The following is a 16,762-nucleotide window of genomic DNA, read 5'->3' on the forward strand; positions in this document are numbered from 1 at the left end:
CCCCCCCGCCTTTGGCTCTATGATTTCGAGGTGAAATCAGTTACTATTATGTGGTAAAAAATTTGTGGCACAACTTATCCTCAGATATCTCTTTAACGGGTGAATCAATGTCATCCATACTTTGAACAGCAGTTTGTATCAATTTGTCTTAACTTAATAATATTTTTCCGCAAAAATTCTTAATGAATTTATATAAAATACAATAAATCTCCGTTATGGGAAAAATGAGTGTTCACAACTCTTCCCACTTCTCACACACATTTTGCATTTGTATATGTATATGGCCTATGTCAGAGCTCACCAATTACCTTTTTTAATGGCAAAACTTGTTACAATAAATTAGTTGTATAGTGAACACATTTTTGGCACTAAAGGTTCTCAAAACATGCGTTCAAAAGGCATAATGTTGCGATTAGAAAAAAATGATGGACTTGCTTTTAAAAGCAATATTGTCCAAGCTTTAAACTTTTAAAAAAATCTGTAAAAACCATCGACTGGGATTTTTTATTAGTATTTATTAAGGAAATTTTTCTAGAATACAGTGTACAGGTGTTTGAAAAAATACTCGTCTGTTAAGACAAATTGATATAAATCATTGTGCAAAAGTTGTAGAATCTATGTTCGATAGTTAAGGAGATATTTGACAATGAGCTGTGCTGTGAAATTTTGACCACATTAGAGGGCTTTTTTTTGCTAGACTAGAATGATGAATGGGTTGTGGGTAACTCCAGTTTTATCTCTTCTGACAGTGACACATTACTTTGTTTCAGCTTTTTGTCTCAGTCAGCCTATTGTTCTATCAGGAACTCGAGGCATGAGTTTCTGTTAAAGTCTATTTATTAAGTAATGTCATACATTTTTTTTATCACGCATTATAGTATATTGAATGACCTTGAACGTACTTGCGATCCTCAGACTGAAACCGCAGTTCATTATGAAAGTGAAAGCGAGAGTGATGATGAAGATTCACGTCATAATCGTGGAAAATTCAAAACTGAGAGAACTGGAGTAATTTCTCTGACTGGAACTGTCAAGAGAGCAAGCATTCCTGATACACTAGGTAACCAGCATAATAAACATTTGCATTTGTTGTATTGATTTATGTACGGTCAGTTACAGCAAATATATTTTTGCGTCTATAATTACAATATTGTTGGATTGATGCTATATTGATGGGGAAGGCAGTGGTAACTGGTTGTGGATATAAAAATGAAGTTTTTAAAATAAACTGATAATTTTCTGGAAACAGCACACTGCCTCAAAAATATGATCTCCAGCCTCTCCTCTAAGAATTGTATCAATATGGGTTTGGGGGAAGGAATTTTTTTCCCCAGAGCATTTAATTGCTTTAATTAGCGAGTGATTTTTATTGATATAAAATTTAGAAATACTTGGTATAAAATTGTGTGATAATTTGTGGTTACTTTGACTTGAAAATCACAAGATGGAGGAAACTGTTAAGAGTACATTTTCATTTAGAATTGCTGCAAGCAACCTAGATTTTTAGTGTTGAGTAACATAAGCATAGAGAATAAATGCTACAAAAACTGTTTGACTTATCAAAGGTTAAAGAAAATTTATTTCTTCATGTTTCTTATAGAAATCGATGATGAGCAAGCAGCTCAAATTGAAAAGTTCATGAGCGACAAACCACATGGTGGAAAACCTCCTGGCCAGGGACGGGGCATGGCTCGTGGGCAAAAAGCAGGAGGTAGAGGGCAGGCTGGTGGCCGCGGCCAGCCGGGTTTACTGGGTCAAGGACGACCTAGTGCACACAGCAGGCTCGGGGCTAAGCCACCAGGAGGTGTGTCTCCGCTAAGACCGGGACTTCTACAAGGTCCGAGAGATGGACCCAGCCCTCAGAACCTCATGTCGCAGATGATTCAAAATATGAGAGCCGCCTTCCCAAGGGGTCCTCAGATGAGAGGTCCATTTCCGGGTGGGTTGTTCAACCCCAGAGCGCCCATGGCTTTGCGTCAAATGATGTTACAAGGAAGAGGGCCTTTCCCTGGGGAACCACTAGGCCCTAGAGCACCATTTCAAGGAGGCCCTGGTAACAGAGAGGGTCCCAGGGCTAACATGAGGTTTGGAGGACCCCTAGCACAAGGAGGCCCTCCAAGGGGTCCGAACCCTCGAGGTCCCCAGCCATTGAGGGGACCGTTTCCTAATGAAGGGCCTAGAGGCCTCCCAGGAGATGGTGGACCTTTTCCAAGGGGACCTGTTCCAAGACAAGCTCTCAGAGGTCCTCAGCCGAGGGGTCCGCCTGGCCTCATGAGACCCCAGCACCCCCCAAATGTCGATCAAGGAGGACCTGCCTTTAGGATGAGGGAACCTGGTGGCATGATTCGTGGACCTCATCCAAACATGAGACCCTCTCTGATGGGACCTCGCCCAATGATGCCTCCAGGCATGGGCCCCCCTCGACGGCTGCTGACAGATCAAGGGAAGCCAATCCCTTCTCTAGTCAAGCCCACGTTGACTCCGCCGCAGAGTCCCCACAGCCCGAGAGGACCTTCACCACAGCAAAGGTTTGCGGGAGCGAGACCATTGGTGAGCACTCTCAGATTATTCTTGGTTTCTTCACTGTTTATTTTGTTATTTAAAAAACTGAAAGCTTAGAAGATATTTGTAATGTATTTGACGAAGACTTTGTATGTGGGTTTGCTTCTTTTTTTGTTGCTGGAAACTGAGATTTGGAGGAATGGCATTTGGAAAATTTTCCTACAAAATCTGTGTACAGAAGTGAGACAGACTGCCAGGCCCTGGGAATCTTGGAATATTAGGCATTTGACATGAATTATTGATCCCTAGTATAAATGCAGAATTTTGGTACATTCAGTATTTGAGCTTGCAAGAGACTTAGGAAAGACCATAGAAAATGTACTTTCTTTTTCTTTTGAGCCGTTGACTTTTCCACAACTCGAATGCACACCTTTACATGCTGCGATGTGAATAATTTCTTATCAGTTTCATCAAAATGATTAAATTCAATGGTACCAAAAACAACTCAATGAACCAAATAAAATGTGGTTAATTTGAGGAATGGACTAAATATATTTTCTTTAAAATTTACTTTTTATCCTTAGATGCTGTCAGGACCGCCGCGGCCACTGGGAATGCAACAAGGTCCTCGTTTTCAGGGCCCGTCGTCTCTAAACCAGCAACCAAGGCCTTTGTTAAGTCCCCAGGGGGATGGGCCCAACAGAAAACGAAAAATCTATATCAATCCCCGATTTCAAGGAGAGCAGGTAAATTCCAGGCCAGTTTTGTTTCATGGGTTTAGCTTTCTCATAGTTTAGTGTCTTCTCCGAATGTTAAGTTTTGTTCAGGAATGAAACTTGCATTCCATCAAAAAATCAATGTGAGAAATATTGGGATATGACTCACTTTTAGTCATTTACGTCTTTAGTGGGAAGGACTGGTTTCTTTCATTCTATGAATATTCCTATATGTAGCAATGCCAATGAAAATTCAATTTTTCACTTAAGCCCTTTTTTATTTGGTACCTAATAACGATTTTTCAATTCTAAGAATTATGCTTCTTGAATTTTAAGAATCGGTTCATTTATAAAAAAGTTATGGGGTTGTAAAGGTTGGCAAAATATGGATGACCCACATATAGGAAAATACTCCTAAAAAGTGGACCACGCAGTAGCAGATTCTGTAAGAAAATTGACGATATCTCGGTAACTAATCGGAGTGTTAGAGAGAAACTTTGCTGCCCGATGTGTTTTTGGGTGTAGAAATCATTTATGCAGTCAGATTTACTACCCATTTCGTAGTTATTTTTTTATAATTAAAATTTTGGTGTACATATTACGATTTTGCGGAAAAGGGGTGTCGGGATGAGTCCATTTTATTTATAGCATCGTATCACAACTTGGGATCTTTAAGAATATATGTCGGCAGCGTGACTAAATAATTGCAAAGCTTTTTATGATGACTTTAGACCATGCCAACCGTAAAAGATAAGTTAATTCAATCTAGCATGCCGAACAATTAAAAATTCTTTTTCCTCGTTGAGACGCGAACACCCTGAGACGAGATAACCTCGCCTCGGAATACCCCCATTGCGATGTTACAGGGGAATAGAGAGAAAAACAACCGAATGCACGCGCCGGCCATTGCCCTATTTCAAGTGACCAATGAACGGGCCCGGAATAGTCATGCGGGGATTTGTAGGTCACATACATTTGCCGCGAGAGTGAGGGGAAAATGGCCGGTCTCCGTGCGAAGCCCCTTTGGATAGGGGGGTAGTCGTAGATTTATGATCGGGTCTAAACAACTGCTTGACACAGAACGTTCAAATTTGAGCACACTATAGAGAATAGATAGGTCTATTACCATCTCGGCGTTGAAATTCAAACTCCTTATAGTTTTCAGTGTGCCCGATACGAAAGTGTTCCCGACACCAAAAGTATAGGTTAATTTATGTGTACAAACTTCAACATCCACGTATCATTAGTTTACCCTATTTTCTGATTGGTTGCCGAGTTTCATTCGGATTGGTTCGGAAATAAAGCAGACCGAGGTTGACAAAGTAAGCCACCTATGCTTCGGCTGGGTCTGCAAAATGGGAAAGCCCGATTGGCATTGCTACTATATGACATGCACAGCAGGCACTGGATTAGCTGTTAAATTACTCGTTTGTAGTAATACATTTAGTAACATATGATATTCTTGGACTTAGTTTCTTTAAGAATTTTTTCCTGATCCTTTCCTTCAATGTTTTGACTGCCATAAAACAATGGCAATTCAAGAAAAGCATTTTTTTCTGTGCAACATTGTGCTGATATTGTCTTGATGGAGTTATGTGAATATGTGAAAGCTTACTACTCAATTGACATATTGTGGACTGAACTGAAAATCATTTCCATTTTCAGGGACCAACAGGGATCACAAGAACCGTTCGAATTGGTGTTCCTCTTCAGCAAAAAAGGTTTCAATTTTTCAATTTTTGCCAATACTATAATGCAGAACAAAGATTTAATTTTTTGTGTGCATCTCTTATGTTTGATAATTTTCTTCTAACTGTTCTTTGCTTGAGTTCAGGTGGCTTTTATAGAGCATCTTATGGAAGTTTTGTAACTGCATATAAAGTGCCACAGCCTTTTGTAACCTTTGGCCCTCACCAAGTTTTTTTAGAGGTCTTCTTTCCGAATATATTTTGTGAAAAACAACAGTTAAAAACTTAAAGTAGTATATTTACTGCATTCTTTACGGCTTTTCGATTTATTGATAGTTTAGTCATTAGCATGCAATATATTATGTTTAATATATTTTCGAGTTTTTCATTTCAAAGAATACACTGAATTGGTGAATATTGGATTGATTACAAATGTTATGTCAAATTACTTCCAGTATTAATGTATTGTCAAAGAGATATAAATATCATATTTGCACATGTGGTACAGAGCGAAGGCCCTTCTGGACAAAGCTATATACACTCAGAAGAAAGGACCAGGCACTGCCCCTGCTGTTGCTGTGAAACGAAAGTCAACAGGAGGTGAAGAGGTGCCAGTCAAATCATACAAGACAGAAAATCGGTCTCAGGTTTGTGTAACATTTGTGAATATTTCAGTGCAAAGTGCTTTCTTATTTTGTCCTGCTTGTTTCATGAGGCCATCAACTCTGTTGTTTTAGGGATGGTTACGTATGCTTATAGCTTTTCATTGATTAAAATTTGTTTCGAAAATCTGCCATATTGTAATTGTTGTTTTTATCATCATACCTTTGGGTTTGTACCTGTTTGAGCATGGTTGTCTGTGGCAGCTATGTTCTGACATACAGAACGTACTGCATTAAAGCAGGAGATGATGACATCGTTTAGTCAAATGTAGGCACGGAGTCAGAATATGTACAATGCTTTTCTTATTGTAGTTACTTAGATTGTAGTGCTGTTCATTAAGGTTATGATGCTTTTATAATGATAAACTTATTGGGGGGGGAGGGGGGTTCCTTACTTTTTTCCCGTCAGTCAACCATTTCAGTTGGTAGTCTTGCTCTGTTCCTGCTGAATGACCACACTGTTTTGGTGACTTTCTTTTCAACCTGTAAGAATAGCCCCAGTCGTGAAGTTCACTACTTTCTTGTCTTGGCCTGCTCCCTTTAGGAACTTTGTTGTTTGTCACAGGAACCGATGGATGAGGAGTCAAGACAGATGAAGGCTCTCTTAGACGAACAGAAACGTAGGCGGGAAATAATCATGAGGAGGAAAGAGGCTGCTAGACAGAGGCAGGCGGAAGAGAAAAGAAAAGGACTGGAACAAAAGCAGCAGGAAGAAGGTATTGGTTGTTTGGCGTGGTAATGAAAATTTGGTTGACATTGTTCAAGAGAAGCACAAGAAGGCCTCATGTGCTTTTCACATCTTTAAGTATGCTAATGCTGGATACATTTTAAAGTACGAAAAAATCGGTGAAGTGGACCCAGTCAAAACATAGGGAATATACAGTAGTTCTCATGTTGTACCTAGAACTAGAATGTAGTTATATTATAAATGTTCTCTCAGATCGAGGGAAATTTTGTATGTTTTGTGATGTGTGTCCTCATATGGTTTTGACACATGAGTAAAAAAGATGTTGGTAACGTGCTCTTTGGTTGTTTTTCTGCTTTCCCTGACTCTGTATGTATGCAGTATTAATACTCTCCTAAAAAGTTGTGCTTGTAAAAAAAAAAAAGATACACTTTTAAAATGTAAACACCTCAATGAAACGAGTATAACTTTGTTCTTGTTTGATTTCAGTCAAGACAGGTGATGCGGTGGGTGCACCAAAGAGTGGTGCAAACAAGACAAGTCGCAGCGGCCCTGTGTCTTCAGCAAGCCAGCGACCGAACATTACTCTCTCCAGGCCAACTGGTGTTGGGAGGAGGATCGAGTCTCGGTTGGGACCTCCGCCTTCATCAGCACCATCTGCAAGAGGACCAGTAAGTGAAATATTGTGCTAGGATCTGTTTATTCTTATGTGTCTAATAGCTGTATGACGTTGATTTAGTGAAGTTTTTTCTTTTGTGGAAAAAAATTATAAGATGTTTCAGTTATCTCAGTATCATGCTCTCACAGTTGTCATGTAAGAGGCGTTCTTTATAAAATTAGTTCATTAATGATTCACTGATAGAAATTCTTTGAAAACAATCACGTTTATATCCATGTCTTCTCAGGGTTCCCATCCTACAGGCCAGTCCCGGCCTCAGTTGTCTCGAGGTGGACCACAGCAAACCATTCAGGTCCTGACCCCAGGACCACGGTCCCCTGTAATTGGCCAGCTGAGACCTGCATCTGCTCCTGCTTTTCGAAGTCCCCCCCAACCATCACAGGGCTTTGGTCCAAGGGGTCCTCAAGGGGCAAGGCTGCGAAGTCCAGCTGATCCAAGGTTTGGCGTACCTCCTCAACTCACTGGACCAGCAGGAGTCAGGGGTCCTCCACCAGGAGTTTCACAAGAGTTCAGGAGTCCAGCTCCGAACCAAGAGGTCAGATTTAGAGGAGCTCAGCCCTCCAATCCTCCTCCGAACCAGGGCTTTAGGGGGCCAGCTCCCCGGTCAGCCCCAGCTCTGGGATCTGCACCACCACAGTTCAGAGGACCCCCTCCAGCCCAGCCAGCTCAGAGGTTCCAGTCAGGACCCTCTCAAGCCCCACCCACTCAGAGGTTCCAGTCAGGACCCTCTCAAGCTCCACCTGCTCAGAGGTTCCAGTCAGGGGCCCCTCAAGCCCCACCCACTCAGAGGTTCCAGTCAGGACCCTCTCAAGCCCCACCCAGTCAGAGGTTCCAGTCAGGACCCCCTCCTTCAGGACAACATCAGCCTGCTGGGCAGCCTCCCCCTCAGCACCCACGCTTCTCGTCCCCACCACCTGCAGCTCAACCTCCGTATGGCTATGCTCCGCCTCCCACTCAAAATCCTAGTTTGAACCCTCCATTCCAAGCACGAGCAGCACCCTCCCACCCTCCCCCGAGGCCCCCGCCTCCTGGACAACAGTATGGACAACAACCCTACCAGCAAGCAGCCCCAGCAGCACAGAGCTATCACGGCACACAGTACCAGCCCCCAGCTAGCCATGCCCCTGCGGAAACCCTGCCATACGCTCACCATCAAGCGCCACCACCACCCACAAGCCATCTCCATGCGGCCCCCCCACCTGTCATTCAACATCAGACGGTCCCTCCCCCCCATCATGCCGCCCCTCCGCCTCAGCAGCTTCACGTAGCCCAGCCGGGCGTACCTCCCACAAGCTACCAGGCTCCCAGCTATGCTCAACCTGCCCATGTGGCACCCAACTATGCTCAGCCCACCCACGCCGCTCCCACATATGCCCCTCCCACTCACCATTCTTATCCCACCCATGCACCTTCCACCCAACATGCCCCCCCTCCCTCCTCCCACGTTTCTTCCACGTACGCCCCACCCAGCCAGAGCCAGCAGTACCCAGCCTCTACAGCTGCCACCCAGCAGTACAGTCACGTGTCCCAGGTTTCCCACCAGTACCAAGACCAGCAGGCCTTGTACAGCCAGTATCAGACACCTCAGCAATCTCACTATGACTACTATTCAGAAGGCCAACAAATTCAGACCATTTCTTCTTTGGTAAGCAAAGAAACATCTTATAAATAAAACAAAAATAACTCTTTTCTGCTCTAATATTGTCAGCTCAGTAACAAAATAATAAGGAAAAAACACTGATTTATCAGTGCAAGGGGCAATATGAATAATTTTTCGGCTTTGTAAACAGACACTCAGTTTCAAGCATTTGAAAGATTCTCTCTCTTGTTGTCTTCTTCTCGGCCATGTCCATTATGAATTAATGGGCAAGAAGTAACCTGCGATTTATTTTATTGTCTGGCACATATTCTTTTATATTGTTTATCCTTGCAAATTCTTTTTTTAATAATATTTTTTTCCCCTCTTGAGATTTTACATGGTTTTGAAGTTGAAATTTTCCATGATTTTCAGGGATTGATTTTTGGGTTTCTTTTAAACTTCAACAGATTGTGAAAACGACTTGGTGCTTTTTTCTCTGTTTCTTTTTTCTATTTAAAAAATTAAAGTTGTAAAAAAAATTTAATTAATTTTTTTCGGTAAAGCTTACAATTTTCAACATTCATGGCTCAAGGTTATCAGGCATGACACTGAACTCTTGTGATCTCTCCACAGACTCCCAGCACCCCAGCTGCTGACCAGCGCTCGGTTCAGCATCACAGCCCTGTGGGCCAACGGATACAGACCATTGCCCAGAGAGTGCAGCCGGCCACAGGACAGGAGATGCGCTCCATCATCCACAGCAACTCCTCACCTCGGCCCGCAGCTGTCACTCCGGCTACACCGAGTTCTTCGCGAGTTGTGCAGTCTCGTAACCAATATGGAAGTGCCCCGACTTTGACAAGCCCAGAGTCTAGGGTCAGTACACTTTTCCCCTGTGTGATTTGCCAGTCTTCAATACTTTCAGATACTTTTCCGTATGTAGTGAAGTTCTGGCTTATGCTTAACAAGTGGCTGAGTTACTGAAAAAAAAATGTGTGTGTTTTCTTTCATGGCTTCTCCATTTTGGGTTGTTTTTGTTCTTTTTGTGTCATCATAAAACTTTTTTTTTGGTCTGAGCCTGTTGTCAATAGGTCTCCTATCATATGACAAATCTAGCTCTTATCTTGTGTCTGGAGTTTAAATCCTAATGTAGGCCTGACGTTGCCCTTTTTGAAAAGACATCTAGTGCAATTTTCCTCTTTTCCCCGAAGTGGAAAGGGGTATCTAGATCAGTCAAAAAAGGTCTTGTATGTATGTTCATGTTTGAAGGAATGTAAAAGAGTGGCTTGCACGTACATTTCAAAGGAGGCTAGGAATGTGTTGGAATGCTATAGGGCCTGACAGGGTAAATAATAAAGCACGTAGAGTCTACTTTTGAATAGAAATAGAACGGGGAAAAATGCAATTTGCTGTTCATTTATGTCCTCTTCTAAGCACTTTTTGACCATTGCTGTATGGTACTTGAAGCAACTTAATCACAGTCGAGTAGAGGGAAAAAAACTGAATATCTATGACTTGTATGTTCACAGCTGGTTGTTGACAGCAATGTGCCAGTGCTGGAGGGACCCCAGAAAATTCTTATCCAGAATGTTCCGCAAATGGCCACAAGGGAGACGCTGATCAAGATCTGCAAGCATTTTGGACGAGTTCTGGTATGTATACTGGCCCTTTGCTGCTTGTTTGGAAGTCCTCTTTTTTGTCTTTAATTCCTCAATAGTTATGGTAGTGGCAATCAAATTTTCGTTGTTCTTACTGTGGGTAATGATAAGGTTTACAGTTTCGTCTGTTTGAGGCGATTTTTATATGAGATTTGATGGTCTATGGTCTCCACTCCCTTGCAAGTATGACTTGTATACAAGTATGGTTTGGTGTATCTTTTTCTTTGAACAAAACTGCTTTCTCTTTCTCCTGGAGCTGTCTCTCTAGCATGGATCTAAACTGGGTTTTTTTCTCACTATTTTCAGTTTTTTTTCTAGAACTTTGTGGCAAATGCTACGAATATATCATGCCTTCCATTTCCACCCTTAAATTTTTTAGCTCAGGTTTTTTCAAAATAGGCTTATTAGACCAGACAGATGTTCATGTTATAAATAAATACATTTGAAATTGAAACCGTATGTCATGTAATGTAGCCAGTCAACTTAGGTACATGAGACTGAAAATAGTGCCTTGAGCAAAGTTTTTGAGAATGTTCTTTTTTAGTGATAATACTTTGAAGCAAGCTAATATGTCCCTCGGAAAATCCCCATGCTGTCAATGCTAATGTTAATATCAATACAGCAACTTGACTGCTCTCATGATTTTTGTCTGTCATTTCCAGTAGCTTGTGTGTCAAAGTTAAACTGGCTGCAGAACATGTTGCAGGCAATTGTTTTCTCACAGATTCGCTTTTTAAAAAGTCGTTTAAAAATGTCAATCCTTCAGGGACTGAACCTGCTGCGAGAACAGAACAAGGCTGTGGTGCAGTTTGAGACTGGAGCTCAGGCTGCCAAATGTGTCAACAAGTGCAACCAGTAAGTATTGATATTCTCAGTGACTTGGCCGTACTATGTTCAGACTATAAAAATCCGCCAGGAGGGTTGTATGCGCACCAGCTTGCTATTTTCAGTGCTTCTACTCTTCTGTATTTTTACGGAAATCCGTACTTTCTGCCAGTTCCGTATTTGTTCCTCCATCATTATCAACTCCCTCCGTAAAAAGCTGTGACAGCATAGGACTACCGAAATTCCGTAGCAAAAGATCTGTACTCGCCTTCGTATCGTCTAGTACTAGGTATAAGTTACGGTAATTCTCTCGGCAACAAGTTAATGTTATAGAAACCTGCCAGATTACGCATTTCCTGCGATCGGCCATTATTCCGCTATGCCCCATGCATTCATTGCGGGCTTGTCGGCAGTACATTTTTACCTGTGGATTGATCAAAATCTGATGAACTTTTTGTGCCAATTTCCTCCTTTCTATCATTCACTCGTTGAACTCATTCCGTCTGTCTATCTTCGGATTGTTGCAGCGGCTGCAAAATCTGCGAGTTGATCAAGTAAATTGACTTGTGATCTTAGAAAATTACTGTCAGAAAGAAACTTTTTTTTACAAATTTGTCTAGATCTAGAGAAATGATCAGTACGAAGATTCTAAGGCATGGGACGATAAGGGCGGAATGAAAGAAATTTATGCTAAATCCAGCCTAAAACTAGTAAAGTCAAGAATAATTCGAAATAGTGTTCCAAGGTTGTGACATGTGACATTCAGGCGTGAAATTTAAGGAAAATGAGGGTATACGCCGGATAACTGTATTGTGAAGGTACATATCTATTCCTTATTCCCAGGTTTGCCTTCTATCAATGGTGCGATGACAAATTAATTGGATTATATATAGTAGCAATTGAAGGGGAACCTGCTTTTAAACATTGCCATCAATGGAAATATATTATGTAGATCTTGGGGAAGAAATCAAACAAGACAAAATCTTGGTAAAAAAATTAATGTTATGGTTTGCAGGCATTCTCTTCAAACAGGCTCACAAATGCCATTTTCGACCCTCTAAAAGCACTAAATTTCAATTTGTTCGGAGGCTTCGCCCCCTGAACCCTCACCGGGACTCTGTCCCTGGACCCTGCTGGGGGCCCCCGGACCCCCGGCAGAATTTTCCTTACTTTCCAGCTTCAGCTGGTGGAAGCACTGTATTTTATACTTAACGTTGTAGAAGTTCTCTTACTTTCCTTTTCTTCATATTTTCTTCCTATAACTCCTCTAGGCTACAATTGTCGACATTGTCTTGGTATCAGGGAATCAAGGGGCTTGCTTAAATTATGCATACAGTAGTCTCCGCCTAAGGTCGCGGTGCTCATGAGCTAGGAAAATGCGGGATCTTAGGTGAACGAGATCTTAGCTGACATACCATGGTGAGAATCTGTAGTGACTCATGTTCAGGCCCACAATTGGTTAAATAGTCTTATGGTGAACAAAGAGTTGGTGACTTTGTTTACCGATCGCAATGGCATGGCAATTTTTACTTATCCAACTGTGAGTCTCAAAATCTATGCTGATCCTAATGCTCCTCCCCTTTACTAGTCCAGAATTTTTTGCTTTCCATCTTTGACCGAGTTCCCCTGCCTCTGTAGCAACGTACCATTGTGTTGTGGCTGCACTGATTAAAATTCAGTTTGTTTTGCAAATTCGAGAGTAGAGGCAACTCGTACAATAGTCCGGGAAACACACGCACCAAAAAGTTCACAGTTCGATATGATCTCGTCGGATGCCAACTTTTCGGCCCTAATCACCCACCAGCATGTAATGTAAGTTTAGATAGAGAGTTCAGATTCGAGTGCAGTGTTTGGGGAAGACAAATGTGTCGACGAGTTCTCACCTCAGTGTGATCTCGTCTGAGGCAAATATTGTACCTTCTGTCAAGATTTACAATGGAGATGTGATCACATTCACGAGAGGGGCTGATCTGTGATGCAACGAGCCCAAATTTTCGCTGCTTGGTTGATCAGCTGTGCCTTCTTGGGTTATTGTTTCCCAAATTATATCTGAATGCAGGATCTTCGCTGAATCTAGTCCTTCAGAGTGGGATCTTAAAGGTGACTTTTGTGTCGGAAAAAATGTGTTTTCTTAAAACAATGTGATCTTAAGTGAACCGGGATGGAAAACGGTGGAATCTTAGGCGGAGACTACTGTACAGTGTACTGCCTTATCAGTGATGAGTATGCTACTGCATATTTTTTATAGAAACTCAAAACTGCATAATTTTATGCGAAAGCACAAGTGTTTCGGTTGTGCTTTTAATTTCGGTTGTGCTTTCAATGTATCACTCCCTGACTGCATATTCTCTGTGCTGGGCTTGTTAGCCTGGATAAACTGTGCAAATGGTTGTTAAACGTTTTATTCTTTTTCTGTCCCTTTGTAACTGTTTTCTTGTTTCTTCTAGAGCTATGCAATCATCAGTGACAGGTTTTCCACTTTTTAAACCAGGTTCGCTTTTTTCTTTCTCCTGTTGTTCTGTCATGAAAAGTGTCTTTCACTTTGTAAAAAAAACAGCTTTTCAGTTGCTTTCCTTTTATGCAAATGATGAAGTCAGTAAACTTTTCAGGCTTGACTGCTGCCTTTTTAAAAATTGTTTTACAGGAAAATAATGAATACTTGGTTTGTGACGCGTCCTGTCAGTTTCTTTTCTTTTCCTTTTTTTTTGCAAGAGTCAAGCCAACTGCCAGTAAAGTGCCCCCTCCCTTTTGTTAACATTACACTTGTCCTATAACCCCAGTCCTTGACACTAACACCCCAGGAAAAAGGACTGTCCTTAGCCATGGTACAATTTTTATCTTGCATTTCTCTTCATTTGCACTTCCTAGATATTTAAAAAAAAGATCTCTGTGAAAATGGTTACAAAATCCAGGTGGAAAATGGGTAAAAAAACAACCCAGGAAATCCCCCCCCCCCCCTCCCCTTATCCCCCATGAGTGGGAACCCTGGTGGTAACAGTTACCTTGAAAGTGTTGGGGTCAACACACATTTCTGACAATCCATCTCCTCCTGAAGATTTTCTTTACAGTGACGCTGTGGTAACTTTTTTAGTCAGCAGAAATATGCCACCAATTTCTTTGATGCGGTAGGGGTCAACATACATTTCTGTCCTTCTCTCAGGAAATGTCTGCATAAGACAAGGATCTCTGTGAAACTGCTGGCCAACTAGACCTTGAGATGCACACAGTATGGAAGCAGAAGCTGATCTTTGTTCAGTACATCATCATTCAGTCAGTGTGAAAACACTGACTTAGCCGAGGCATCTTGTGACTTCAGATTTGACAGAATGTTAATTACTCTCAAAATATCTTTGCAGTGTGGATATAGACAATCGTTCTCAGAAAAGTTAAATTCTAGAAGGTAGAAACATGAAAAGATTAGAAAATTCTCCCTAGTTGTGGATATAGAATGGTAAGTATAAGTGTCAATTTCAAGGTTCCTACGTAATCAAAGATTAAAACTTTTGTCCTCCTTTGATTATTTTTTGTTTATTTGAAGTAAGGGTCAATACATAATTACCAGCTTCAAGTGTGAGCTTGTATCGCTAAAAGTATTGTTTGCCTACAAATAATAAGATTGCCTGAAGTCCACAAGATATGTTTAGCAACTGGATTTATGACACACATTTCATGGACCTAGAAAGTGGAAGAATTTCATGTATTTCAAGTTTGGATTTCTAGGAGTTCATTGATCATCAAATGAATCACCAGGTAAGCTTTTATGTCCACAGATCATAATCATTTTGAAATGTAAAACAATGCTTTGTTTCCTCCCCCCCCCCAATTTGTTGCATGTATGTATATAAACAGGGTTGAGCCTTTGCAAGATGACCACCCTTTACTGAGGGGGGAAAAGGTAATTTTAGACAGGTTGTCCTCTTGGGTAGTGTTATTACGATTTTTTTAAAAACAACACAAGGGGAAAGTTGGAAGTGGCTATTTGTAGAGGTCTTGGACAGGTTGTCGTTACAGCAGGTTCAACTGTATGGGTGTTGTGCTCCAGATTGGTTGGTGTTATCAGTGGATTTGTGCGGTTGGCATCATGTTCTGAAGGTTATCGGGCCTAAGTAAATTGTGGCTAGGCACTCCTCCTTTTATGATTCCCTTCATCTAGACCTAATTTTGTGGGTGGTTGGCGGGCGCTCTGGTGTGGTTTACTCCTTCATTCCTATCAAACATCTACCATCCTTATCTTGATTCCTTTTTTGTGTTTGTTATTCTTTGTAACACCTCTAATCTTTGGCACTTATATGAACTAATTGTGTTGCAAGAACCGTAAAACTCTGATTGAAACTAAACAAGGACCTCATTTTTATTTTTTTCTGTATGTGATGTTTGCTTGAAAATTTGAATCGATTTCAGCTGCAATGTATCCTCTTTAGATTTGCTGTTAAGAGTTTTAGAATTTCACTTTTTGCTCCTAAGCTCTTCCATTCAGTTTTAGTAACTAGTGTCTTTACCGCTAGTCATATATGCATTAAATCTAGGGTTTCTTTGTCGATGAAGGAGACACTCTTTTGGTATATCATTTATTCTTTTTCTTCTCTCTGAATCATCTTTACTCCACGTTCAAAATTGTCTCAGTACTCCTGAGCACTGCATTCTGTCATCATTTTATTTCCATCGAATATAATAGCATATAAGCAAGTCTATTTTAAGTTTAGCAAGTTAAACTGAACTTGTAAAGGAAACCCTGTAGGTGCACTTTTCCCTCAGTTGACATCATGCTAGACTGGTGCAGATGGCCCTGGTTCAAATTCCCAGTGGGGCATGCTTGAACTTCGATTGTTTGGGGCTTTTTTTAAAGAGTCTCCATCCACTTGACTAGGTCCTGTTGGAGATGGACTGAAATTCAGAAGCCCTGCCTATTGAATAACCTGACATTGTTGAAGGGGGTGTTAATTAGCTAAACCTATACAACTCCTAAGGAAATGCTGAGACCTTTAAAGTGTTTGCATTCATGGCAAAAAGTTAGATTTCCATGAGGAATTTCCCTGAATTTTGTCAAGCTCATTTGATTAATTGTTATTCCATCTATAAATACTGCCAACTTAACTTAAATAAATCATTAAAATGTCATGATTCATGGTACGCAAGGTTAGCTTACTATTATCAGGTAATGATGTTCTTCTTGATTAATTATGAAACACCATTTTTCTCATTTGAAATTACATCATCAATTTTTTTCTGGAGCTTTCTGTGACTCTGTGAATTCTTGACTATGTAACAATGGGTTTCTGATGACATTTTATGAAGTACTGTGTGCTGTTTCTGTATTGCTTGAAGGACATTTCAGTTTCTGTGTTTGCTCAGTACAAGTGTGTAACTTATATATAAGGAATAGTAGGAATTTTTCACATCCAAGGAATGGTGCTGCTGATGATGCAAGCATTTATGCCATTTTTTCTTTTTCTTGTAGATACATAGTCTTATTTTCTTTTTCTTCACTACAAACAGAAGCCTTGATTTTTAAAGCCGGGGTTGATATTTCATTGCTTATTCCTTATATTCTTTTTTTTTTTTTTGGCTGTAGAAACAGATTAATTGTATCAGGTCAGGAGTCCTGTCTTTGTGACAGAGGCTTCCTGGTCATAATCAGATCGATGTGAATCTATATGCACTGTATAATCACATCTGGTCATAATTATTGTAGTATTTGAATAATTGGTACCACTGTCTTTGGAGACAAAACAAATTGTCTTTGTTCATGTGTATTTCTTGTGCCTCGC

The 16,762-nt window shown here is 40.9% G+C and overlaps 1 protein-coding gene across 1 annotated transcript in view; it reads left to right on the top strand.

Moving 5' to 3' along the window:
• Window positions 1-15,220, top strand: part of LOC101845837 (collagen alpha-1(V) chain) — a 31,708-nt gene extending 16,488 nt beyond the window's left edge. The window contains exons 10-21 of the mRNA XM_005094798.3: window positions 916-1,060; window positions 1,601-2,550; window positions 3,087-3,248; window positions 4,884-4,939; window positions 5,415-5,553; window positions 6,134-6,284; window positions 6,743-6,924; window positions 7,159-8,577; window positions 9,145-9,387; window positions 10,041-10,163; window positions 10,936-11,024; window positions 14,155-15,220. Of these exons, the coding sequence (XP_005094855.1) occupies window positions 916-1,060; window positions 1,601-2,550; window positions 3,087-3,248; window positions 4,884-4,939; window positions 5,415-5,553; window positions 6,134-6,284; window positions 6,743-6,924; window positions 7,159-8,577; window positions 9,145-9,387; window positions 10,041-10,163; window positions 10,936-11,024; window positions 14,155-14,203 (3,708 nt within the window). The 3' untranslated portion in view covers window positions 14,204-15,220. The remainder of the gene's footprint in view (window positions 1-915; window positions 1,061-1,600; window positions 2,551-3,086; window positions 3,249-4,883; window positions 4,940-5,414; window positions 5,554-6,133; window positions 6,285-6,742; window positions 6,925-7,158; window positions 8,578-9,144; window positions 9,388-10,040; window positions 10,164-10,935; window positions 11,025-14,154) is intronic.
• The last annotated feature ends 1,542 nt before the right edge of the window (window positions 15,221-16,762 follow it).

Source organism: Aplysia californica, unplaced genomic scaffold (genome assembly GCF_000002075.1).
Source record: "Aplysia californica isolate F4 #8 unplaced genomic scaffold, AplCal3.0 scaffold00089, whole genome shotgun sequence".
Lineage (NCBI taxonomy): Eukaryota > Metazoa > Mollusca > Gastropoda > Aplysiida > Aplysiidae > Aplysia > Aplysia californica.